This window comes from Prinia subflava, chromosome 1 (genome assembly GCF_021018805.1).
Source record: "Prinia subflava isolate CZ2003 ecotype Zambia chromosome 1, Cam_Psub_1.2, whole genome shotgun sequence".
Taxonomy (NCBI): Eukaryota; Metazoa; Chordata; class Aves; order Passeriformes; family Cisticolidae; genus Prinia; species Prinia subflava.
This window is the reverse complement of record NC_086247.1, coordinates 125,152,939-125,179,950: the sequence shown is the minus strand read 5'-3', so window position 1 is coordinate 125,179,950 and position 27,012 is coordinate 125,152,939. Positions and strand designations below refer to the sequence as shown.

The 27,012-nt window shown below is 35.6% G+C and overlaps 1 protein-coding gene across 1 annotated transcript in view; it reads right to left on the bottom strand.

Moving 5' to 3' along the window:
- The window catches only part of AGMO (alkylglycerol monooxygenase), a 186,204-nt gene that overhangs the window by 75,490 nt on the left and 83,702 nt on the right, over nt 1-27,012 (bottom strand). The window contains exons 6-12 of the mRNA XM_063420842.1: nt 14,107-14,173; nt 12,561-12,626; nt 12,376-12,455; nt 11,348-11,482; nt 10,733-10,849; nt 3,681-3,763; nt 2,418-2,523 (exon numbers count right to left, since the gene is read on the bottom strand). Of these exons, the coding sequence (XP_063276912.1) occupies nt 2,418-2,523; nt 3,681-3,763; nt 10,733-10,849; nt 11,348-11,482; nt 12,376-12,455; nt 12,561-12,626; nt 14,107-14,173 (654 nt within the window). The remainder of the gene's footprint in view (nt 1-2,417; nt 2,524-3,680; nt 3,764-10,732; nt 10,850-11,347; nt 11,483-12,375; nt 12,456-12,560; nt 12,627-14,106; nt 14,174-27,012) is intronic.

Sequence of the window (27,012 nt, the reverse complement as noted above, 5' to 3'; positions counted from 1 at the left end):
AGGTAAAACATTAATGTTTGAAGACTTCTCAGCATGAAATGACAAATCTCCAGTAATCTCTTGGATTTTTTTTTGACATAAATTCCATTAGACCCACAAGAACATGCCTACCAGTATAATGCATTGGGAGCAAAAGTGAATAATTTGTTTAAAAGTGAGTCATTTATTTTAAAATGGGAAACACTTTGAAGTTCATTACAAATTTTCAGACTACAAAAAGGAAAACATTTTTTACTGTGAAGATGGTGAAGCACTGGAACAAATTGTCCAGTGAGGTGGTAGTAGCCTCATCCCTGGAACTTTTCAAGAGCAGGTTGATTTGGGCTCAGAGCAACTTGATGTAGCTGAAGACATCTCTGCCAATTGCAGGGGATTGGACTAGAGGATCTTTAAGAATTCATATCCAAACTATTCTATTATTCTATGATTCTATGATCAGAAAAGCTATTAATATCATGAAATTGTTGATTTGTGATAAAATGTCAAATGTGGAAATATTGGCATCACTCAGAAACATCATCTATTCTGGTCTGCCCAAGAGGAAATTATTTGAAAGACACCTATTTTTTCAGTATTTTCAAAGAAAAATTGGGAGCAAGGTAGTCCTGTCTCTTGTTAAAAATGGATTACATAGTGAATGTCAAACAAAGGACTAAAATAGAACAACAAAGAACTGTAATATGAAGGATAAAAAGAATAAACAAAAGGAAGAAAGTATAGGAAAGTACAGTAGAGAAGAACTCAAGATGACAATAAAGTATTTCTTTTAATGACAGAAACATGTAAAGAACAGAGCAAGAACCACTTCATTTTGTTCTCTTCATGAAAGAAAAGGAAGCTGTAGAATTCCCTATAAACAATAGGAATATTTATCTAGTATTTTTCTTCTACTCATTTCTTAGTAGAAGACACTTTTATATAAGAATGAAGAACTCAGCAGGGCTGGTACTGAGATGTATATTACCATATATATCTCCCAGAGTTCACTTAGAATACCTAAACAATTCAAGTCTGAAAGCTGTATCTCAAGGGCAAGAGAAATAGTTCCAAAATTTTAGAATTTGTTACTTCAAGCCTTTCTACTGTATTAGGATACTCAGGAAATTTTACAAACATTTTCCAAATTATATTTAAGTAAACCTCTTAAAATACCTGCTGAATTCTTGCAGACTCCTATCAATAGAATTCAAGAACCATTGGATTAATACACCAAAGCTTTGACAATGTAACAAGGGGGCAGGGGGAGAAATTAAAAAATTCTCAGTTAGTGGTATTTATCTAGCTTTAAATATTGTCTAATAGTTGTTTTCCAACCCAGGCAGGAAAAAAACCCCAAAAACCAAAAACCAAAAACAAACCAAACCAAACAAACAAAAAACAAAAAACAAACAAACAAACAAACCCAAAAAAAACCCCACCAAAAAAACCTCCCAGACCCACAGTAGCAGTAGATTTTTTTTTCATTTTTCTAATTCCTTTTCCCTTAGAAAAGCACGAGAAGGGAGACCACTACCAGAATCTTCCAACTGGGAAAGATACTATAAATTTTGCATATGTTTGAAGTCAAAGGAACCATTTTGAACTTGAGTCTCAGTTCCCACTGTTTTATTTGATTTTTTTTCTGAGTTTAAGCCAAAGAGTATCTTTCTGATGAGGTTCTACTAACCCAGCCACCCATTCATAAACTTGTTGGTTATGAATAACCATTACTTTCTGGTAACCAACAGTACGTAGCTTGATAATGTTGTTCAGATAGGAATACTAACAATGACTATTGTCATTTTATTGTGGTAATATTAAAAGAGACATAAAATACCAACTGTACTGAAAAGAAAAATAATAAAATGCAAAAGACATGAACAGGATAAAACCAAATGCTATGAACACAAACACAACCACACATAATCAGACCATAGCTCTATTTACTCCTGTATCCACTCCTTGTCAATGGCTAAAAGTCTGTTTCTGAGGCACAGGATTAATATAGAGTGAAATATTTTATATTTAGGTCTTCTAGCCTCCAAGAATTTTCAGATTTCTCCCTTAAAGGGAGAATTAAACAATTCAAATTCAGCAATGCATTACTATTATTCACTTCAAAGAATGTGGCCACAAGTAAATTATTTTTGCAAGAAGTGGTAAATGCCCTCTTTCATGACCTTTTTTTCAAGGAAAACAGGCATCTCAGTAGCAAACCTGAATAAGTGTCTTACAAAGTAATCATAAAGAGTAAAAAATAATGAGATAATAATATTAAATTAATAATATAAATATATAATATAAGATAAAAAATAATACTCTATTCAAAGAGCATAATGAAAAATAAGAAAACAAAATGTAAATGTTTAGTAGCTTTTTGGTAAAAAGATAAAAAATCTAGAATAAGCAGCATAGACATTTTAAAATAAATGTCTTACCTCATATGCATAGCCCAAGAAGGAAAACTGACTCCTAAAGTAGCCAAGTTTGTAAACACCTATGAAGACTAAACAGCGGATGATTTCCAAAATTCCTGCTTTGGACCTAGAAAAGGGAATCAATTCAGATTAACCTCCAATCTTTTCTTTTTTGCTAAGTTCAGTGAAAAAGAGAAAATAGAATTAGTTTGTGATGTCCTGCATTTACATCAAGTCATCTTTCTTAAACTTACAGTTAAGTTTTTATGGTATATACCTTACATGGCCTTACAACCATGAATTTGCTGGTGGTGAGAATACCCATACTTACAAAACATTAAGCTGTGTATTAAGTTACTGTCGTTTGATCTCATAAACTACCACATCAAAATTCTGAAAACTGCTACATAAGTGGCTCCAAATCTTTTCAGTTTTCTACTTACATAAATTTTTACTAATTACTCTTTATTAATTCCCTAGGTTATTCACATGTCTGGCATACTGACAGATTTTTACCTATCCTGAATTAAACTGTTCAGTCCTTAAAAGTAAAAGCCATTCCTTTCTGAAAATATAAGGAACAGCAGGTGCAAAGCAGTACTGGCATCTCAGTCTCAAAGGAAACTTCTTTTCCACATTTCTTCTCTGTCAGGATAAATAACTTTTTAAGAAACTGTGGATACTACTTACTCTTCTTTAGGGCCACAGTGCCCATATGGATTACTTCATAATATAACTCACTGGCCTGGTGTATTCAAGACCCAATTTCTTTTGAAGCTGATTAAGTTGAATTTGAATTCTTTTGAAGCCGATTTTGAATACTGATTAAGTTTGGTCTCAAGTGTACACCATTTTTCACATGAGTTTGAGCCTACTCTGTGCTACACTGTGTGCTCTTCATGTACCATCCCTGTATCTGGCACCTACAGCGTGCTACACAGGGCTCGCACAACCTGACCTGGAACAGCCCTGGGCAGCTGGCAGGTCCCACTCACCTGCCACTGTCCCAAACCCCGAGGAGTGGACACAGTAAATGCAAGCACAGGGGAAGACATGATGAATCCATCCCAAAACTTTTCTGCAAGGGATGTAGCCACTACTTGCTATGGGAGCAGTCCTGGATTTAGGTGCCAGCTAGCCATGTGTTATTTCCTAGTTAGCAGACAGCCACATGTGGGTCTTGGTAACTACATTTCTTTATCAATATAATTTCTGAGATTTACGTGCAGTTACAAATAATCCATAATGAAAGAATAAAAAAAGCCCACATATTTTGTATCTTACTTGTTCTCCAAAAGTAGTCCAAAAGATGCCAGGGACAGAATGATAAAGCCAATTCTCAGGAGAACTGTTCCCTGTGATAGCATCTGTTAAAAGGCAGACAAAAAATTCACTTAGAGTAATTTTCTGGAGAGAAATGGAGTTTTTATGGAACAGTAGCTTCAACTGACTCACTGAGTGAAGCTAGTGCCCTCTTTTAAAGTAATTTGCTACTTTAAATTTTAGAAAAGAAAATCTGCTATGACTAGCACTCACACCTGGAGTAACCACCTTCACAGTTGTTTCCTGAATGCCCTAGTTCCAAACTAATGTTTAATGTTATCACCTTCTACCTTATGTGTTTTTTCCCCAAAGTTATTTGACTTCCTTTTGAGTCTAGTCAAGAGGGAAGAAACTTATTTCTAGATAAAAATCCCATAAAAAGTTTGTATTATGTTACCAGGTCTTTACAATAGCCATCTTTGAATCCCAATGGATACAAAAGCCAATGTACTCATGAGAATAACAATTCACATGACATGATCATATTTAAAAAGAAACAAAATTATGTTTTTCCTTCATGACTACTCAACACTTGGTTCCCAAGTCAGCAAAACTTTTTAGCTCATATTAACTTCAATCAGACTTAAAACACTTTTAAACATTAACATGTGCATGGATAAATTGCAGCATGAGGACTTCTGTACTTAAAATTTACATCAAAATGACATAAAGAAAATTCAGAAAAACAGAAATTATTTTGATTGCAAAGTTTGAATTTTTAAAATTTACTAAATATTTATTTTGTATTCTACACAACTGCCTTTGAAAATCAAACATTTAATCAGTTTTCTTTTTCCCTCCCTGATTTTGTTTCAAATATTAGTTTTGAAAAGCTTTTTTGGTTTTTTTTTTTATCAAAACAAAACAAAACTAGTGGATCTGACTGAGTTATAAAAATCCTTCCTTGCTTCAGCAGCAGAAGAGTTTATGAACAGCATCTTGCGCTTCATTTGCAGGCATTGGAAAAATAAAACTCCACAAATGTCTGTCCTCATTTCAATAAATCCCATTCAGTGACATGCCCAGCTTCCTTCGGTTGTGGCCCCAACCCTTCAAAGAGATCTAAGGTAAGTATCTGTGAGCAAGGGAGGCCACAGGAGGATACTCTCAAGTTTTACAGCTGTGTGAACTTAGAGTGCCCATGTTTGCAAAACACATCAAACCACACACTCAGTCTGGGCAGATTTCTGTTGTTTCACTGAAGCATCACAAACACCTACTTAGATATCCTAAACAGTTATTGAACAAAGAAAACTCAGTCCCAGCAATGAGCAAGCTAAACAGCAGCCTCACCAGTTTACAAGCCAGAACACAATTCTCACAAATGACACCTGTCAAGACACTCTGTTGTACAGATTTGTACCAGGTGAGAATCAAACTTACTACTGCATTTCTACATTACCAATCTGTTCCATTCCTCCTTGTGATAAAATTTTCATCATTACCAATAGGAGAAATTTGTTTTGAAGTGACAGAATGTTTGGACAGAGGGTTTTTGTAAAAATCAGGCACAGACTCTATTTGAATTTAATTAAATGAGGAGTACTTTAATTGCTCATCTAGCCATACTGAGTTCACCTTCCACTTCAGCTTCCTGTACAAACTGGGTCATACAAAAATTCAAGAAGTGAGCAAGAAAAATATGATTTGGCACAGGCATAAAGGAACTCACCCGTAAATTTCTTAGAAATGCTTTGATAGGCTTTTCAATGATTGTAACTTGTCTAAGAAAGGAGTTTTCAGGGAACAAAGACTGAAATTCAAGACTTTTCTCCTTAAAGAATGTCCTCACTTTTAAGTTGAAAGATTACACCTTTATAAAATCTACTAATTCTTGCCAGGTGGGTCTGATTTTTCTTTGTTTACACTGTGATACACCAGGCTCTGCCTTAAAAATGCTCCCACAGTGGTAGAGCACTATTCTGAGATGAGAGGTTTTGTATCTTAGGCAGGAAAGAGAACTAAACATCAAATCCAGATTTCCATCAAGTCATGGAATTGCTACATTACAATATATGGCTAAAATCACCCTTTGTGGAAAATGAATGAAGCAGCAATGGTTTTCATACAAGTGCTAATACTTGTCTTCAGGAAGGATTCAATAGTACATGCTATGAATGAGCAAGAGTGTCCTTAGCTTCCAGTTTTAAAGAGTTGTATGATTTCAAACTTTTCTGCCTTTCCTGTGTTCCCAAGCTGGCCAGCTTGTCCCAGGCATCTGTCCTTGTGACTCCACTTGCAGAAAACTGACACCAGCAGATAAAATAATGCCGATTAATTCTACCTGCCTTTAAGTTCACCGAAGTGCCGTAAAACCTGTTATTAACCTAAGCTTTTGCTGAAACTCATGGAAAGAGAACATTGGGAATGTGGGAATAACCTAAGCACTTTGGGAATTCCATTTATTGCCATTAGGTAAGCCTAAATTCGGTACTGCATTAGGAGCTGGATTTGAGTGGATGAAACACTTCCCAAAACCAGACAGTTTTGGGTCATATTTTAGTGGTGATTTTACCCATAACTTCTATCAAAGACTTTTTTCTTAGCTTAAAGACATATTTGACTTACATTACTAGAATAGGAAAAGGAATTAAAATTATCCCCTGTGTTTACCTACCAAAGAAGAATTAGGCATCGACTAAGAAATTGAAAGGAAATTAGCAGATTTCAGATCAGTTTTAAACATGGAGTTCTAGCAAAAAATAAAATGGCAATAGAAATACTTTTTAATATCTGTTCGTAAATGAGAAGAACTGAAGCAACCTTATATTTTTTTAAAAAATCTAAATCAAATGTAAACAAGCCTTTATCCTTAAATGGTTAAAATGCTGTATGAGGTTCTCTGGCACAATAACTACCTGAGATAAGTGTGATAATATTTTACAGACTTGTTTTTTCAGGCCAATTTACATTTCTCTTCAGACACAGTCAAACTATACTATTTTGAACACTAGCTATTTGTAAAACTCCTTATAGTCAATACATGCTGTGGCCCGGAATGTGAAGGGCTGGAAGACTCTAAAGCACAACCTGCAGATCCTGGTTAACTTCAAATTGGCACTAGCATCAGATTCATGCAAAAGCATGGCACTGTAATGCCTGAGCACAGTGTGGCAGCTTTCCAAAACATCAGCTTTCAGAGTGCTGAAGGGTGAGGCAGAAAGCCTTACTGGGAATCATGAAAGAAGAAGATGCAAGTTACCCTTCACTGTAAATGCATGCACCACATTTACATACAACAAAAAAATTCCCTCATTTCTACTGCTAGTCAAGGGTTACCAAGAAATTTTCCGTGAAAAATACATCATGATGCCACTGGGAATAATAGCTTTTAGAAAACCAGCCATATAGCATAATTTTTACCACTGTTAGTTTGCTTCTCTAACTTTTTCTTACAGTTCCAGCAGTAGAGTAATATGTTGCCTTGATTCTTTTATTTGCTTTCAAACATGTATCACCCTATGAAGTGGATGCTGGCAGCTGAGGCATCCATTTTCTAGGCATTACTCTACCAAAATCAACAAAATAGTCAGTGGGTTATATCACTAAACTAACATCATCTATTAAATCTATGCACTGCAAGCAGCAGTGCAAAAAGAATGTGCCTTTTACACCTTCATTAGTGTTAGCATCCTTGTTCCACTTAAACATAGTCTGCATGGATGTAATATAAAATAAATGAGTATTTATATACTGGAGTATTTGTATAAACAAAGAAGCACATGGGACTACAGCAGGTTCCCCAATTACAAGTCAGCCACAACTTTGCAATGTGATTACTGGCTGCAATCAAACAGAAAAAAAAGTTTCTGTTGGATTTTCATTTCATTTAAAACTTTAAAAATATCTTCAAGCCTCAGAAAAATAGGGGGGAAGGGAAATAGAAGTAAGAAGTTTACACAGCTTTTTAATCAACAGAATGCAATAGCATTATTATTTTATGCTTTTTAAGTAATGAAAAGAATAATTCATTTAAACAAAGGAAATGTTATATCAAATCTGTATTTAGATGAGTGTTGAAATACTCAAAATTGACTTCTATATTGCAAAGAACCAGGTTTTTTATTCCTTTGAAATAATAACATGGATGCATTTTCTCATTCTGATTTGTGCAGTGGCTCAAAAGAACTTCCAGGAATGATGTCAGCACATTTCATAAGTCAAGTTTTCCTGCTCTCATTAATCAGATGTTCAGATACATTCAAATTAGGAATGCTAATATGATGCTATGAGTTTTCTACTGTTATGTGTCTTTGGCTGTATGAATTTATTTTAACTTAGAATTCCTGAAAAAAATTGTTAATTCTTAGCAATATTACATACACCGTACTTCGTGATGCCCTACTGAATGGATACATTAATTGTTTTTAACTTTCAAGACATCTATCTTCTTAATTTTCATCTAATTGAAACTGCTCACACATTCATATAATTATAAGCACAGTAAATGTTATAGTATCTCTTAACAATAAAAAAGACACTGCACAATGTATTTAAGGTGCACTTCACTTTGATTTATATGATACCTGAAGTTCTGGAGCCATGAGACTTTTGCTTTGAATCTACTGCAGTTTTACACTCCTAGCACTCTCTCTGGGACTGATCCAAATCCCATTTCTTCCAGGAGCTTTGGATCAGATCTAGATGTGCAGAGCTCAGAGAGCAATTTTTATTCACTGGATGTAGTGCAGATCACCGCATAGAAAACAAACACTGTATGGTCTCTCCTGTGGAAAATATATATTTGTTCTTTCCTGTTTTGCTCTTTTCATAAGTTAAATGTAGGTCATTCAGACAGAAGGTATATGGTTGCTCTTTATGGATAGAGAAACTTAACACTTCTACAGGGCGTGAGACCAAACACTGAGCAACTGTAATCACTTGAGAAATGTAATAGCTGTGTGCTGTGTCTTATGGCTGTTATGAAATGGAACTTATACCTAAAGATGAGGAAAACAGTTAGTTTTCTCCATTTATGGAGCTATGCCACAGTTATGACATAATTCATAGCCAGACAGAACGTTCCAGTTGTATCCATAGACATTTCATAACTCAGTGTAGTGGAAAACTGATATTGAAGAAAAATTTTTGCCAACTAAAGTTATTCATACACAAGCTTCCTTCTCATGACAGCTTCCCCACTGTACTGCAGAGCGATGCTGGAACTCTGCCTTGGGACCAGCACTTTCTACACCCACGCTGAAGGTTTATGTCCTGAGATGAGGTGCTTCCAGGCCCCGTGCTCTCCTTTTGTCCTTACTACCTTATTACCCTGCAGTTTTGTGCAGAGAATTTTCTAGTTGCTTTTCTATGATACGTTCATAAATGGTGCATCTTCAGGATGTTTCCTCCATGACTGAAATAATTTAGTGATTATTTGGGGCTTGGGTGCATTTTTCAACTTTCTTTATTACTTAATCTTAAACAGCTGCAGTTACCAGCAGATAAAATAATATGGACCATCCATTTTTCCTTCCAGGAACAGAAAAAGGCCAAAAGAAAAAAGAATAAAATAGAAAAAAAATCAGACTCCTTAATTCTGGCTTGCTGAAAGCAACAGCAATAGAGTAAAAAAAAAACAAAAACAAAAACAAAAACCAGCCCAAGAGCAGAATGAAACACATGAAAAAAACTCAAACACAGAATTTAATTCTTACGCAACTGCAGGAATTTACAAGTATATCTGGAAAATCTTGCAGAGGTTTTTCTCAATATAGGAAAATTTGCAATCATGTGTAGTGTTTGACTTGTATATTTTGGAGGTATTTATTCATACCTTTGGCTTAATTTCCTGTCCTTTTAATAGACTAAACCTCAGACGATTTAGTAATCTCCTAATTCCCTGCAACTGCAGTGTGACCCTTTGCAAAGGTAAACACGGTATGTAGAATAACACCAAAATAATCCAAAGGGTATGCCTGAGGTAGCTTTCATATCATCCCAGGAATGCTATGCACTGGAGAGTCCAATGAGGTGGGCAGGGGACAGTGACCACCACTGGCCAGGGGTTGGAGATTGCCAGGTGAGCATGGCAGGACAAGGCTGAAGAACCTGAGGGGCCCTTTGCATGTTTGCAGCCTGCCTACAGCAAAGTGGGTGACACAAACACAGTAAGAACACTGCTGTTTAACTGGGGGGGAGGTGTCTTAGAACTTGCTTAAGAAGAAGACCAAAGGGCATTTTATCAAATGAATAGAGTTTTGTGGTGTTTTTGTAGATTTTGAGAGGTCTTAGACTTATTTGTGGGAATATTATATGCACTAAATGCTGCTTCCTAACTATGAAATTTTAGCTTTAGTACACGAGGGAGAGTTATAAAGACAGGAAGGAAAAAAAAATGAGCTTGGAAGGATGTGAAACCTTGGAAGCAGTTCATGTGTTGTTTCTCTTAGGTGGACATGGACTTGTAGTTCTCCTTCACTGGCTGCCAGGTATCCACAGAGGAACCAGTCAGCATGGGGATCCCATCAGGCAAACCCATGGTGACTGATATGTGCCTCTCCTTGCTGTGCTTCTATCACACTGTTGTATGCTGGAGATTGGAAGAAAGATTTGCCCTGACTTTGTGCTCCTCCAACTCTGAACTCATGCTGACACTAACCTACCCACGTGTAAGTAGTGCAAGACCATTGCAATCTTCCTTCTAAAACCTGGGCATCTAATGATATGACCAACTTTAACACCTTAAAACTCCATCGTTTCAAGCCTCATGAGGTTCTAAAAACCAAAGCAGACACATACATCTTCTAGGCAAATTATTTATATTAAGTGAATAATTGATATGATTATTAAAAACTGTTTACAAATCAATATAAAATGTATATTTAATAGCAGGGAATTATATATTTAGTCATATATGCTAATTCGTTTTACAGAATCTAGTTATTATTTTAATAGTTCAAATAAGATATGAATTGGCTGTAGAGCCACAGCCCAATCTTTTAATATTTAAACATGTTGTGTATCATTGCTGTTAGCAGAAGATATTTTTCATAAAGGAAGGAATTACTTACAGTCACAGAAGCAAGAAGTTCAGTGTACAAGTCCACTATTACAGCAAAATGTACAAGTGCATAGCAATTAAGATAAGCTGGTACAGATGGATTGAAGGGAACTTCTTTTCCAGTGATCTGCATAAAGCAAAACAGTTACTTGCCTTCAAGAGTGACCTGACCCAGCCTGTTGCTCCTTAATATTCCTGACACTTACAAACCCAAAAGGGGAGACAGATAATTGAAGAAAGATAATCTACTGTCAAACTTATGTACTACCAAGTTTGAGACAGGGTTTAACTTTTGTGTGTTTGTGCATTTCCACAGCCCAAAAAACAAAAAGAGAAATTACTGTACTGTACTCCATAAAAAAAATTTTGAAAATCTCTTCAGGAAATGAATAATGGAAAAATAACTTAAAAACACACACTTTTTCCTTCAATAAAAAGAAAAAACCCCACAGCTAAAACATTCATTTCCTTTAGTTTCTTTTCCCAATTCATCTTCCCCCATGCTTTATGACTGCTAATTTGCTAATTTAAAATAGCATGTGTAGAGTTTTTAACATTGATCCAGTAGCATTAAGAGGTCCAAGTAAATTACACACAACTGAAAGCCTGTGCATGTTCTATTTACCACTGGGATTTCCTCAGGAAGGCCAAGTCTAGGTTTGCCTGGTCCCCAGCCTGGCCCTTTGAATATGACAGAAAGCTTATTGCAGAATCCAGGTGTGGCCCAAAATGTGTTCCAAATATGAGCCAAGGGACGTAACTGGAAAGAAAAAGAGTAAGTAATTTTTCATTGTTCACAAAATAAAGACTAATAAAACATTGTATTTTATTAATTTTTAGTTTTCAAATAAATGATTTTTCAAACTCTGTAAAGTGAATAAATTAGATATAGATGAAGACAGTTCAGAAAACCTGGCTGAAATAGGCAAAAGCAATATGAAGCCCCTGGTTAATTTGGTGAAGATTACGATGACTTCTGCTCAGAGGAAAATCTGTTTTTCCATCTGTGTCTCCTGTAATCGCTCCTGAGTATTTAGTGATACATTGTATAGCTATATTTATGCTGTATGATTTGGTTACTGACATACTCTCAAGAACTAAATTACTTAGCATTTGACTGAAATGGATATAATTGCACATCCTCCCACTTTCCAGCTCTGACAGTAAAATTTCTCATTCTTTGAGATTCCTCCTTGGATGAACAGTTGTGAAAAGCAAATATGCACTCCACTGCTTCTCATATTTTTGTAGAGAATTTTTTCTAGCTTAACTGGACCAATAAATCACACTAATAAATTTTCTTTTATTTATTATATACTTTTGCCTTACTATGTATTGCACTGCAAAACACATCTCATTCAGTCCAGCACCTTATATACTGTACTAATACTTATATACTGTATACCTTATACACTGTTCTAATTAGTTGTTCATTTTACTGCTATATATTTTCATTATTACTACAAGCTCTGCATATACTCAGTGCAGTGAGTAGAAATGGCTGTCTCATAATGAAATACTAAAGAAATGGTCGGTAATGTAATTGACTGGTCAGCAATGCAAGGATGGCCTCAACTGTGCCTAAGAAAGGAATTCCTTTTGAATATGCCTGAATGTTGAAGATATCAGAATCAGTGATACAAACTATAGCACCTGGAGCATGATGGGATCAAATGAATTTACTGGATGTGTTAAGCCATATACAACTTTTGTATCTTCGGCCTCAAATGTTCCTGATGGAAGAAGAAAACAAAAGAATGACAAACAATCAAAGTCAAAAGTATACATATTTTTGCCACACTGACTAAACATGACAGAGAGCACATTCTGTTACTTACCAAATATTCTGTCCCAGATAATGAGTGTGCCACCATAATTTTTGTCAATGCAGTAAGGATTTCTACCTATAATAAAAATCAATTATGAGACAAGTAATATGATAAAGAAGAATTCTAGGACCTGAATTATGAAGGAAAATCATAATTTGCATCACTTTAAAATCTAAAAATAACTTTAAAAGATAACTAAGCCACCACTCCTCATACTTCTATATATATTTATTTATTGCTCTCTTTCTATTCAGGTTCAAACATACAAATCCAATGTGTCAGGCCCAGTATTTCTGTGAAATTTGGAGAATAAAACCAAGTCAAAATATATTTATAAAAGACAAACTAAAAAGCAAAGAAAAATTATTCCACCAGTTTATACCTACAAAAATATATGCTAAATACATGTATGTGTAGACATCTCATTAATATTTGTCAGATGTCTCTGTCCTCTGTGTCATATGTCTGATCCTGCACTATTAATTTCAGTATGAGGCAAACTGATCCTTCTATGTTTTCTAGGGAATGTATTTGTGCATGAGCAGTCCTCTCAAAGTTATGAGTGAAGAAACATTGGTTACACATCCTTAAGTTCGTGGAGATAGTCTGGAGCAACTGTACAGCCCCTGATCAGTTCTGTAATGATTCAGCTTAACTCAAATCAGGATGAGAGCGTTAACTGAGATTTACAGCTGAGCAAGTAAGAGCAGAGTGTCTCCCTGAGGATTACCAGTAGCTGTGCATATTTTAAGGACCAGATACAGCACCACCAGTGTGGATACAGTGATTGTGAGGATTTAGTAAACATTAGTAACCTTCTCCTTATATGTAACTCCATTTAAGTCTATTTCAAATTGTTCTTCCATTCCCCTAACGTTTTTAAAACTTACTATCTCTGCACACTGAAAGAGTTAAGGACATCTGTGAAATACAGTTCTGTTTCTCAGATATGTTCATGACATTTTTCAGTATGCCATGGAGTTATTAATACAGTTTACAAATGCAGTACAGTCTTGAAGGCCTCTGAATCTGATAAAAAAATCAATCATCATGCACTTCTGTAAAGTGCACTTCTGAGATTTACCAAAAATTCAAACAGTTGAAATCAAATTCCTCTAAAATATTTTAAAGTTCTTCTAAAACCTAGCCATGTTTTTCACATATATGGTGCTTGAATTTGGATACAAAATTGTGTTTGTTGATGATTCAGTAGTCAGGGAAGGGTGAGATATTTTTCTATTACTCTTCGTACTTAAAAACATTGAATTTTTTTTCTCAAAGAATTCAAATTATTTCCTGTTATTCAGACTTAATTTCTGCTCAATAGTTAATCTTAAACATAAAAATGTTTAAATTAAACATAATTTCTGAATATATTTTTTAAAAACCTCTGAAATTTCTAATTGAACAGGGACCACTTCTGAATTTGAGGTCAAAATTAAAATCTTTCTGTAAAATTGATTTTACAGTACAATTTTACTATATTACTATTACTACACAAATAGTGATCCTGAGGGAAAAAAAAAAGGAATAATAGGTTCCACTTTTATCTTACCATGATGAACTCTGTGGTGACTGGGAGTATTAAGTATCCATTCCAGAGGCCCAAGTTTGGTGATAACCTTAAAAAATGTAATGTTTCAATGAACTTGAAAATACTGCATAAGGCCAAGAAGAAGTAGGGAAACGAAAAGGAGGAAAAACTAGAGAGGACGTTTATCTTCTGGAGAATTACATAAAAAGACATGTGCAACTTTTTTTTTCTGAACCATTCCCACTTTATAACAAAAAAAAATCATTAAAAATATTAAAATACAAGTTACAAATTACATTTCTTTTTGATCTGGAAGCTAATTACTTTGGTCTAGAGTGAATTTTTTCTTATTGTTTTTATCATTATTCCCTGAGAACCTTTGAGAGACTTGGCAATCGTGAACTGATAAGATGGAATCACAGAGAAGTGATTGCCCCAGTGGACTAAGCACTGGGGAGGCTGCACCTTGAGTACTGTGTTCAGTTTTGGGCCTCTCACTTTGAAGAAAGGACACTGAGGTGCTGGAGCATGTACAGAGAAGGGCAATGGAGCTGGTGAAGGGTCTAGACAACGTCACGTGAGGAGCAACTGAGGGAACTGGGATTGTTTAGCCTGGAGAAAAGGAGGCTCAGAAAGACTTCACTGCCCTCTACCTCACTGAAAGGAGGTTGTAGTGGGAGGGATGGGTCAGTTTCTTCTGCCATGTCCCAAATGAAAGGACAAGAGGAAACAGCTTTAAGTTGTGCCAGAGGAGGTTCACATTGGATATTAGGAAAAAAAAATCGTGGAAAGAATTTTAGGCATTGGAATAAGTTGCCAAGGGAGGTGGTGGAGCTACTGCCCCTGGAAAGTCCCAGAGGCATCTGGGTGTGGCACTTGGGGGATATGGCTTAGGGGTGACTCTGGTGGTGCAGGGTTCACAGTTGGACTCGCTGGTCTTGGAGGTCACTTACAACCTTGATGATTCCATATAAATTGTTTCATTTTTCTTATCCATATCCAGTGATACTGCTTGGGATTCTGCACAACTCTATGATCCCAGTCATGCACTTTATGTCAGCAAATATCTGGCATTGATGCAGAAACAATACTCCTTCTCCCTTCAGTACATTTGACTGCTTGTTTCTTCTATCAGTAACCTTCTTTTACCCCGGCACAAATGCATTAACACAACAAACCTGACTGGGGACTTGATGCAAATCAAAACTGCTTTTGTTTTGGTTTTCTAAGTTAGTTTAACTGGATCAGTTCCTGATTTTGGTCCAACATATGGTCACAAATACACTATCATGAGTCAGAGACATGAAAAGACAGTAGATCAGCATAAATGCATCATGGAGCTACAATGCAAGGCAATGACTGAACAGTAAAGAAAGGTAACCCTGATCATTTTAGTACCAAACCAAAAATGATAGAAAGTATCCATTGCCAAAAGCACACTCTAGTGTTTCAAGCTTTATCAGAAAATGCTGATGACTAAAGTTTATGTCAGCAGGGTTTCTGCTAAATTAGGTACTCTCAGCTACTAAGGAATCAGAGCAAAGCCAGCACTGAGTTCAAATTTGGTGCTTTGGTTAGCTCAACAGAAGTGCGTAGACACCTGAATACAGCAACCATTCTTAAATCCCAGACTCAAATCCATCTGTCACAAATGATGCAATCACTGGGGGACCAAAAAGGACATCTATTCACAATACATGCTGAAACAGTATCAATTCACCATGTCTGAGTATAGCCATACTGTCTTGCTATTAAAAGGTAACAGGGGGCATTAAAGCAGCTAAATAAAAATGCTTAGACCTTAAGAAATAAATCCAAGAAACTATAATTCTTTTCCTTTTGAAGAATTTAATTAGTAAATTTAATACTTATACTGCCAAAATGGGTGACCTGTAATATAATAATAGAGATAATAATGGAAAAAAAAACCAAAAACAAACAAACATTTAGAGCGGCAGTCATTACTCATGAGAGCAGGTCCATTCATCTAAAAAGGATTTTCATTCCTTTAAGGTTTACAGAACAAAGTCCTGAAATATGGCAGTTCCATGTCACTTTAATTTACAGTTCTGCTAGTGCAAGCAGGTTTACATTCAAAAAGCAGACTTAGGATATTCCTCAGATGTATTTAAATTGCTATGAATCAGGTAAATACAATAAAAGGGAAAACCACTTTTTTCCCATTTTTTTCTCTTTAATAACAGCAAAAAGAACCTCTATGTAATTGGTTAAGTAGAGAATTCCTGTAGTTAAAGGAGTGTAGAAATATGGAAATTCTTCACATACAGAGAACTGCAATATTTGAGCCATCTTTCTCAAAATCCTGCTCACACTTGACAGGAAAAACAGAATACTGAGACAAGTCTTTTGTTTCATTTCACTCCAAAGCCAAGGACAACGAAAGCAGGATCAGCTCTCCCTCAAAATAAGTTCAAGCTTAAAAGACCACCTAAAGGTAAGAAATAATCCATCATTCATGCTAGTTCCATTTTCTGCTTTTCTCAAGCAGAACATCCCACTGTTTAAAGATATGTGAGATGTGACCATTAAATTAATTTAATCTGATATAAATACTTTGAATTGAACTTTGAATTGAATTGAATTGAACAGCCCAGCACCTGAGAGAGAATTGATTTATCTAATAGACCACAACTAACTTTGATCCAGTTGGTTTTAATATATTTTTAGCTCAGTATTTTAACAGTTTTTGTAAAAATAAAGCAAGTAGGCACTAGCAGAGCAGGGAATCAGTAAAGATGAACAATCTTCACCTTTATCCTGCAGGTGGATTATGAAAAAATGCCCTCAGAATTACTGCCTTCAGGTCTGTATATCCAGCTGGTTGAATTAAAATTTTAAAACTAAAATTCATCCTTTTGAAAGTCGACATAGTACATCCTTATGCTAATGCAGAACTTTTTGTCTGGAGACTCTCCAGGGACCTCAGGGTAAAACTTTATATAAATTTATATGTAAAACTTTAAATATTGTTTTCTGACTAATAGTAGTGAAAGTATTTTCTTTGGATAGTGAAAACGCTCTCATCCTTTAAAAGAGTCTTTCTTGGAGTGATGACATTTAAAAATCTACTGATATATCTTCTCTATGGCATAATTAGTGATCGATACCCAAGCCTACTTGGACTCATCATTCACTCAAGAGTGATCTCCACTGCAAAGACATTTTAGCCCCACTCTGACAAAAATATCATCTGAGACAACAATTATAACCACATGACTTTAAAGCTCAGAGGGGGTGCAGAACTCTGTACCTGATGAAGCAAAAATCTAGTATGTTGATATTAGCAATTCATAAATCAATGCTTTGTCTAAAACACATCAAAAATATTTTTCCACCAGATAGTCAAAATAGTACCGGGTGCTATTTCTAGAAACTTCCTTTGCAATCCGTAGGTATACTTGTAGATATTTAGCTCATTCCTTAAAAAAAAGTTAAAAACTGTTATCAGAGGAAAAAAATTGGTGCCAAAAAAATTATAAATGCTATAAATATAACCATATGCCTTTCCAAGAAACAGAAATACATCACCACTGAAAAGCTGTATTTTGAAGGCTCTTGCAGCACTTACATGGCAAACAACATAGCTCTTTTGTTTAAATTTGTTGAATTTTTCTATATTCTGCCATCTTACCCGGGGCAAAACTCCTACAGAAAGATTTTTCACCAAACTATATTGGATAAGATAGTAGGACTATTTTTGCCAGACAAGATTTTGACATGGTCATGTCAAGCTGACAGGGACTTACTGCAGTCATAATGAAAGAACTGACTCATAACAGAATTTAATGTGGTGTAGCGCCAGTCCTGGTTCAAAAGAATATCTAGAGAGAAGAAAGGCAGTGGCAGGCATTTCACCTACCTATCTACCTTTCATCAGTCAGTCTGTCCTCATTTCTGTGTCTTTATTATGTCCAGACATTTTCCTTGGAGAATGGCAATTTCAAAGGAGCTCATAAGCATTCTTTGTAGCAGTAATCTAGCTTACACTGCAGTTGCAACCAGTCACCAAAGCACATAGACCACTAAGTTTCAGCCATTCAGAACTGAAAACATTTTCAGCTTACAACATCATTGTATTCAAATTGGTTTCTTAGAGTAAGAGCTTTCATAATATTCACATGTAAGGAAAAAAAATTAAACTTCTTAAAGAATACCAAATAAATGTAATAAGAAGATCAGCTTAGTTTTTGATGCTTGTAATTGGGATTTTCATTTTAAAAAATCTTCTACTCTAATTTTTGTATCTGACCTTTTTATCAGAAAACATTTTAAAAAGTAAAAAAAAAAAACCAACAAACCAGTTGAAATGTCATTGTTCAATAACCCTACCATCAGTACTTCAAACTTTATTTCAAATTACTCAAAAGAAAAAATGTCTGCTTGTAAACATAAAATATTTTATTCCATATATCATAACCTAAAAGTGATTTGGGGAATACAGAAAAATACCTACCAATCCCCTAAAAGTTGAAATACTCCAACTGTTGTCCAACACCAACCTTATCTGTATTTTGACCAATATGACCAGGGGTTTACATTTGTGTTTGTTTCCCTGATACAGACACCTACTGTTCTAAATCAACTCCTGTCTCCAATTCTTCCTTTCTCAACACATCATGTGCACCTAAACTCCCATGCCAGTGACCCATAGATGAACTGCAACATTTCAACAAAACTCTTTTCCTGTTTCCTTTATTTTTTAACATCCTATTGCCACAAAAATCATTTTTCACTTGTCAAAATCCTTACAAATTGACTCAATAAACTACCTGCAAATCAAATATATAGGCATTTAATCTATGTGGTTTTTAAAAGTTTTGTCAACAAAACGTGTTTCCTTCTTTCTTTCTTTCTTTTCTTTAAAAAGCCAGTGTATTTCCTCTGTTCTACTTGTGTATCACTAAAGAATAAAGTAGAATTACTGACAATAATTGAAGCAACTCCAAAAGCAGTGTAATAAATAAGGTATGCTCAGAAGTACTTTTCATACATTACTGGAATTGAAATCCTCAATTATAATGAGAACGAAATGGTTTTTTTCTACAATAGTCATTCTTATATAAAGATGTTTCCTTTGTGACAGCAATCCCTCGCCTGAAGGGAAAGAACATTAGGCAATATCTCTTGTGGCATGTAAGCGCCTCCGTCTGCGGTCTCAGAGTTTGTCAGCAGCAGGGGAAATCTTTATTGCCTGGTACCTGCACCACTTCAATGTAGTTCTTGTTTAAGTAATGAGAAAAAATCGTGACATGAAATCCAAGGGAAACTTTACATCTTGTGTAACAACTCCTCCTGTCACCACTACCACATGAATCTTTACTTAGCTCTGTTTCAACATCAGTGTTAGGAAGGAATGTCAACTGAGCAAAGCAGGCAACCTTACAGTAAAACCATTCGAATACAAAAAGTTCTGGTAGATTTTTTTTTTTCCTCTGAGCATAAGGAAAGCTGTTTGTAGCACAGCATTACTTTCAATATCATAGTGTTACTGATCTGCGGGACAGGAGAGGGTAAATTCATCCCTGGAGCATCACTGAGGAGCACTCTGATCTTAACTTTGGGCTTTCTGTTAGACTAGTTGGTAGTAAAACACACATTACAAGTCATTTCCTCATCAAAATCAAGGTAAGATTCTTATTCCTGGTACATAAATCTATATTTCAGACAGTTAGGTGGAGAAATTTTAAAATATGACCTGAATTACATTCCCCAGTAGAGCTGCTGGTTAATTCAGGACAACACACCCATGTGTTTATGCAGATGGCTCTGGTGATCAGATTTGCCATGTAAAATCTCTACAGGGAAGCTGAGGAAAGACAGAACTCCTAGGATATGTGCTTGTCTGCCAGTTTCACACTTTGAAATCCTTGGCAAACTCGGATTTATACACCACCAACTGTTTTCCTATCTGATTAGGCAGTTTTCTACTCCAGTAAGCATGTAAAATGGATATAGCTGAATTTCCACACTGAAGAGTGAAAAAACAATATTTATAGTTTAGAAATAAAACAAGTGAGAGGAATCAGGCCTGTTGGGATCATAAACAGTTTCACAGAGGGCGAAGTTCTGATAAATCTGGATTGTAGGAATGAGAGGCGAAAGCCCAGTTTTAATGGACAGTCTGGTTTAGGGCACATTTATATATAAACATGCAGACTTAAGAAATGTGTCTATAATAAATTATCTTGAAGGCAGGCTGCTGTCACTTTTCATTGTTTTACACCTCAACCAGGAGGTAAGGTTTGAATCAAATTGGCATCTTACATGAATATTTAAGTTAACTGTTTCAACAAATGGATGCAACCTATTTGTTTTCTTTATATGTCCAATTAAGCCTTATGGGAAAGGTGAGCACATACAGGAAATTTCAATCAATTTTTCCACCAAAAATGAAAAACTTACAGTAACTGATTGATCTAATTGCAGCATTACAAATGGCAGAGCATGGAGCAAGTCACACTTTCAGTCATATATCAAGTTAAGCATTTTAAACAAACTCCAGGAGCAAGATTGCTATACTATTTCAGTATTTTTCAGCAGCCTGACAAATTCATTCTGGCAATTGCAGGAAAAAACCCCAAAAGTCATAAATCAGTATGCCAGTCCTGAAATAAACTAAAATATAGCCAAGTGAGGCTCTTCATCTTCCTTTTCAAACAGATCAAAAAATAGTCACCAGCCTATACTCTTTGATTTTAACAAAGAAGGGCCTTTCAAATTTTGTTGGCTTTGAAGATATAACTAATTTAAATAGATTCTCAATGAGTACAAGCTATAAGAAAAACTCAAAAGCATTATGTGTAATATGTTAAGATGGAAAAAGATTTTTTTTACAAAGAACACCATCTCTAACATTATTAATATGGTATCCTTCAGTTATTACATTAAAATTATTTGGTAAATGAGTTGTTTAGATTCTTTTTCCAGAATGCAGAATGTACTGAACTGTGTTACATGTTTAAGCAGCTCACTTCACTTTTATCTTGATAATTCTCCAGGGACTTAATAGACAAAAGTGACCTAAAAATTTTTTTTAAGTACAATCTTTACTTTTCAGGTTTCTGCAGGCAGATTAGCAACAGTCAGGCCCACTGTTGCTGAAGTAAACATTTCACAGCTGCCACTTGCAAGAAATCTTTAGTGCAAGGAACAGAAGCCAAAACTCATACTCAAGGACTTAACTATTAGGATCCAAATTTAAGTCACTGATTACGTTCTTGTCCCATAAACTTTTTATTTCTGGCCTCACTACTGACCCAGCTTCAACACGGAGCGGGAAGGATTCTTCTGTCTGGATTGTCGCCCATCAAAAGCAAACCACCAACATAACCCTATTACTGTGGAGCAGCCACTCTTGAATGAAAAAGATCATGGCTGCTGTGCTGCACACTGAATTCAGAGCTATTGGGTGCACAGCAGTTAAAATAGGAGTTCACACACAGTTAAAATGGGAGGCTCATCCTGACACTACTGAAGTGCAGCATTGGCATTCTGAATCATCACTGAGCTTTTATGTGCCAAGGAAGGAACTCCAAACTTCATCCTGCTATGTTTTTCCTGATTATACTGTGTTCAAGTGCAGCCTACACTTAGCAGGATAGGAACAGTGTGCTCTCTTATGAATGTTTTATTTTCTCTCTCTTTTGTTATTCTTTTTATTTAAAACAAAAAGCAGAGTTGTATGCCTTATATATCTAGAAAGACAATACTTTTCTCCCCTCATGGGGCAAGTGAAACATGGAAAACTGGAACATATTTTACAGTTATTGCAAGTATTTTTGTTTAATGATAGCATTGTCAGCTTTGCTCTTTTCTGCGTTCTGGCAAGTGCAGTGATGACAAGACTTTGATCCTACAGGTTGGTCAGAAAATCTAATAAGCCCTTTTGGCAGACAGGCTGGATTGAAGCAGTGAGATCTCTTTGTTCCTTGGAATCATGCTTAAGTTTTAATGTCTGTATTGCATATATAGCCTATCTGGACCTACAAAATCACTGTCTGTATTAAAGAAAGTATGTTTATCTTCCTGGTGTTTTTTGAATTTGTTCTCTTTCTCTCCAGAGTAAGCATGTGATTCGAGAGTTTGCAGTAGACAAATAATGAATTTATGAATAATAAAAGCATCAGCTATCAGGAATGTGGCAAGAACTTTTTTCTGTAAACCAAAGTTTGGGGCTTTATGCAAATATTTCTTGCTTTGTTGTTTTCAAAATAATTTCTTGGATCTTGGTTACAGTGAGAAAATATGCAATAGGCTGTTGCATGATGCTGCCTGTTTCTAGGAACTCCAGGTAAATCATCAGGTCAATGAATGTTCACTGACACAATCTCCAACATCAGACTAGGAGAATGGCTGTAATCACCTCTAATTGCCCTCATCCCTTTGATGACTTTCAGCAAAAGTCTTCTGAATGGTAGGTCTGATTCCTTGTAACCTGACAGGGTTACAAGGGGTTATGTGTGTGTTTCTAATTTGAAAGAGAACATCAGACAAAGCTGTGTCTATTTTTGGCTGACATGGCCAAATTAAAGGAAATAAATTCATTATTTCATTAAATGAAGCAATGTACTAGAATGAAAAAGAAAAATAAAGGTTTTCTTGGCATATGGCATTTGAATTGGCAGAGTCGCCTTCTAGAATCAAGACACTGCAGTTTCACTATTCTACTCAATACACTGGATTACTACTGATTTTACCTTTTATGATGATAAGATTAAGAAATTTTTAGATTAAGAAAAAAAAATCCCCCAACAAACACAAACTAAAACACCAGCAGCAAAACAAAAGCCAAACAACGTTTCTTATCGTGGCCAGAAAATCAGATCATTCCAAACTCTGTTTCCACTGTGCTCCATTCAATACCACCTGTATGTCATGATTTTGCAAACACTTTCATGTGTTAAATTTGACTCATATCCTACTGACCTTACAGGAAATATTCACAGTCCAGTAAAATAATAATAAATATATGCCTTTGTAAAACAGTCCCAGAGATATTTTACCTCCAACAAAGCATTTCCTTTTTATCTGCAAACTATTCAATACTTTTGCTCTTTACCAAAACCTTCCTTCAGCTTTACAAATCAACAAGAATAAAGCTACCTTCTTTCCAATACAAACAGTAAAACTTGTAACAGTCAAATAAGTTTTGTAATAGTCAAGTAAGTTTTGTTAAAATGCTTTTTAAATTCAAAATCTTATTTCTTGATCAAATTTACTTTTCAGTTTTGAAAAATGGATTAAAAAACTACTGCAAGTACTTGAAATAGATGAAATAGACTTTGTAACATTTTTTTAATCCTGAAATCCCTTTTTGCTTATTTAAACTAGACTACAGCACACAATGCAGAGAAAATAGGTCCAGGAAAACTGAAAAATAATATTTGCAAAGAAATAGATGAATCTCAATTGTTAGGACTTGGAAATTAATAACTGAATGTTTTATCTATTTTTTCATGCTGTCACTTATTTATCACAGTGTCCTAATTATGATTCTTTCACCATCCAATAGACTTTTGTCTCAAACAGCTTCTCCTTAAAAAGACAAGTATGTCCTCTAGAGTTTTGCTGTTGATATGTACTCCTACGTAGAGGAACTTATGTATACTTGTATGTATTTTCCTCAATTTTACCTGGTTCCTCAATCTGCTTCTTTAATTTCCATATTGAAAAATAAAGGCAAAATGAAACAGGTTTTTTTCTCAATCTGGCCAACTTCCCAGGTAGCATCTGATTGATGCAAGAATTTAAGGACCGGGACACAAGAGTTCATCTGAACTCAGGGAGCCCCAATGAGCTGTGCAGGGCATTCTCAATTTCTCTCTTTCAAAGCTTTTCATTAAAGAAAACTGAGCAAAAGCCAAAGGTAAAAAAAGACTTAGACAAAAACTTAGACCAGTACAATCTGTGCATGCAGAAGTAAAAAAAAAATCCTTTTAACAAATACCATACCCTTCCTCAGCAAGTTGCAGTTTTACTAATGGGTGTTTTCTGATAAAAACAACTGTATTTTTTTTCCTATATCTGTAGTAATTTTATGCCTCTCTTTCCAGTCTGCATGAGGTTGCTGAAATTATTCCCATTTGTCACCTGTTTTCACCCATGTTACTCCTGGTTAGTAGTTGAGGCTCACCTTTTTCTGCCCGCAGAGCTAGATGAGGTAAAGAGACTTACACAAGGTGAAAAGAAATGCCTTAAAAAACCTGACTTCTGTGAGTATGGTAATGGGCAGATCATATTCTTTCCTTAAATTAGAAAACTAAACAGAAACCAATACATGTCAAAGATCAAATAGGCAAGGAATAATCTGCTGCTGCAATTACTACCATCAGGGATTGGATCAGTCGATACTTTCTAAATACAGTTTGACATCTCATAAAAATTACAGCTAAACCAACAGAAACTAATTTCTGTTTTTCACAGGTGTCTATCAGGTTATAAACACACCTAACTTATTGGTTGTAATAAATGCATAATGGAAGGATATAGTTTAATATAAGCCACAGACCTTCTGAATCACCAGAGAAAATAAAGTGAAATGGAGTATTTCTGTCTGTCAGTAACAGTTCTGAAACATTTTGTGCTTTTGAAAAATTAGTTTTTTAGTGCTCTTTGACTGAAGTATTTTTTTCACTTCCTTTATGATCTAGATGAGAATGGTCTGTCTGGTCATAGAAGCACTTCTTCCAGACTATTTAGGAGCAGATCTGAGTCATTCAATTGACCTGAACAGTACTGGATAGAACAAAAAATTATTTTTGTCTTGATTTATTGAGATCACAGAACCATAGAATCATTTCGATTGGAAAAGAATTTTAAGATTACCAAGTCCAATAGTTAACCCATCACTGTCAAATGTTTTCCTCAGGAGTTTTCTTGGGTTGATTTTTTTTTTCATTTTACATTTAAATAAATTATTAGGAGTTTATTTCAATGCTTGGGTGCTACTTGGAGATTTATTTTAAATCCTTGAAAAAAATCCTGATATCATTTCAGTTTGTCATGTACATGGTGCAATATTCAAAGAATCATTAAGGTTAGAAAAGACCTACAAGACTGTCAACTCCTACCTTTGACTAAACACTACCATATCACTGAACAGTAGCACTAAGTGTCATGTCTGGTCATTTCTTGAACATTTCCAGAGATGGTGACTCCACCATTTCCTTGGGAAGCCCATTCCAAAGCTTAACCGCACTTTCAGTTAATAAATTTTTCATGAGGTTCAATCTGAAGCTCCTCTAGCACAGCTTGAGGCCATTTCCTCTGGCTCTGACAATGGTTGCCCTGGAGAAGAAAATGGCCCCCACGTGGCTGCGGCTTCCCTTCAGGCACTTGTAGAGAGTGCTAAGGCCACCCTGAGTCTCCTCTTCTCCAGGCTAAACACTCCCAGCTCCCTCTTCCACTCTCACAGGACTTGTGCTCCAGACCCTTCACCAGCCTCACTGTCCTTCTCTGGACACTCCAGCACCCCAATGTATTGTGGTGAGGAGCCCAGAATTGCTCAGAGGCTTCAAGGTGCGCCCTCACCAGTGCCGAGTGCAGGGAACAATCCCTGCCCTGTTCCTGCTGGCCACACCATTGCTGGTCCAGGCCAGGATGCCCTGGCTGCCTCGGCCACCTGGGCGCACACTGGCTCACGTTCAGCTGCTGTCAACCAGCCCCAGGTTCTTCTCCGCTTGGCTGCTTTCCAGCTGTTCTTCCCCCAGCCTGTAGCCCTCCATGGGATTCTTGTGATCAAAATGCAAGACCTGGCACTCAGCTTTCAATCTGGTATCTCTGGTCTTGGCCCACTGATCCACGATGCAGTGAAAAAAAATATTAGTTGAACACAAATGCATGAAGCAAGTCACAAAGTTGTATTTTCACTCTAGCATAAACAATTTTATTAATTTCAGGCATGCCTTTTCTGTATCAATAGTCCACTCTAATAATAAACAATAGTAAAAGAATCCACCACCAAAATAATAGTATAATTTTTATGTAAGATTTAAAGTGCTTAAAATCCTATACTGTTCTATATAAAATGAAAAAACAAATGCATATCAAGCATGTAGGAAATACAGAAGTCTAAATGAGGTAGAACGAATGTGTACTTTTGATCTTTATGATACTGTAGTCACAAGAATATACGAGTCACTTGAGTTAAAATAAAGTAGACTATGTCTGACCTGCTGGTAGTAAAGCTGGACAAAAACTGACATAACAAATAATGAGACAGGTCAAAGTTGTAACACAGGAAACATCTCTTAATGTTGTTTAAAACAACACTGGACACATGTAAAATTTAAGTATAGGAAAATATCAGGGATTGTATTTGACTATAAACTTTTGCTCTAGGATAAAACATGGCATAGAAAGTTTCAGCACAGCATGATCATTCTTTTGAAATTACTGAATTCAATTTAAATTACTCTCAAAACAAAACATCTTCCCTCAGAAACTTTCATTACTTAAATTCTTTCCTATTACTTAAGTAGACCTTTTTTTCTTCTATAAAACAATTCTGCATGTGCTTTCCTTTTCAATCCTATGTTAAAAAACAAAAACACACCATCTATTAAAGAGATTTTTTGCCCCCTGTATCTTACTGTATTTTTTTCCTTAAAGAGAAATATGTGCAGTCAAAAGTCACAAAGTGACAATGACCAAATATCTTTGACTAGTCAGTGTGGGGTCAAACTGTATCTCAGGAAATTGATACTGATGAAAAGCAATAGAAATCTGGGGGAAAAATAATTATCAATTGCTCCTTCATTTTAGAAGCAAACTATTACATTACTATAATATCACATAGGCAGAATAGAAATAATGAAGTGTATCTCCCCTAGACTCTTAATGACATGTAACAGCAGCCTCCATGGGCTCCCAGAGGACTCCAGAGCTGCTGGGGGAGGATAAATATCT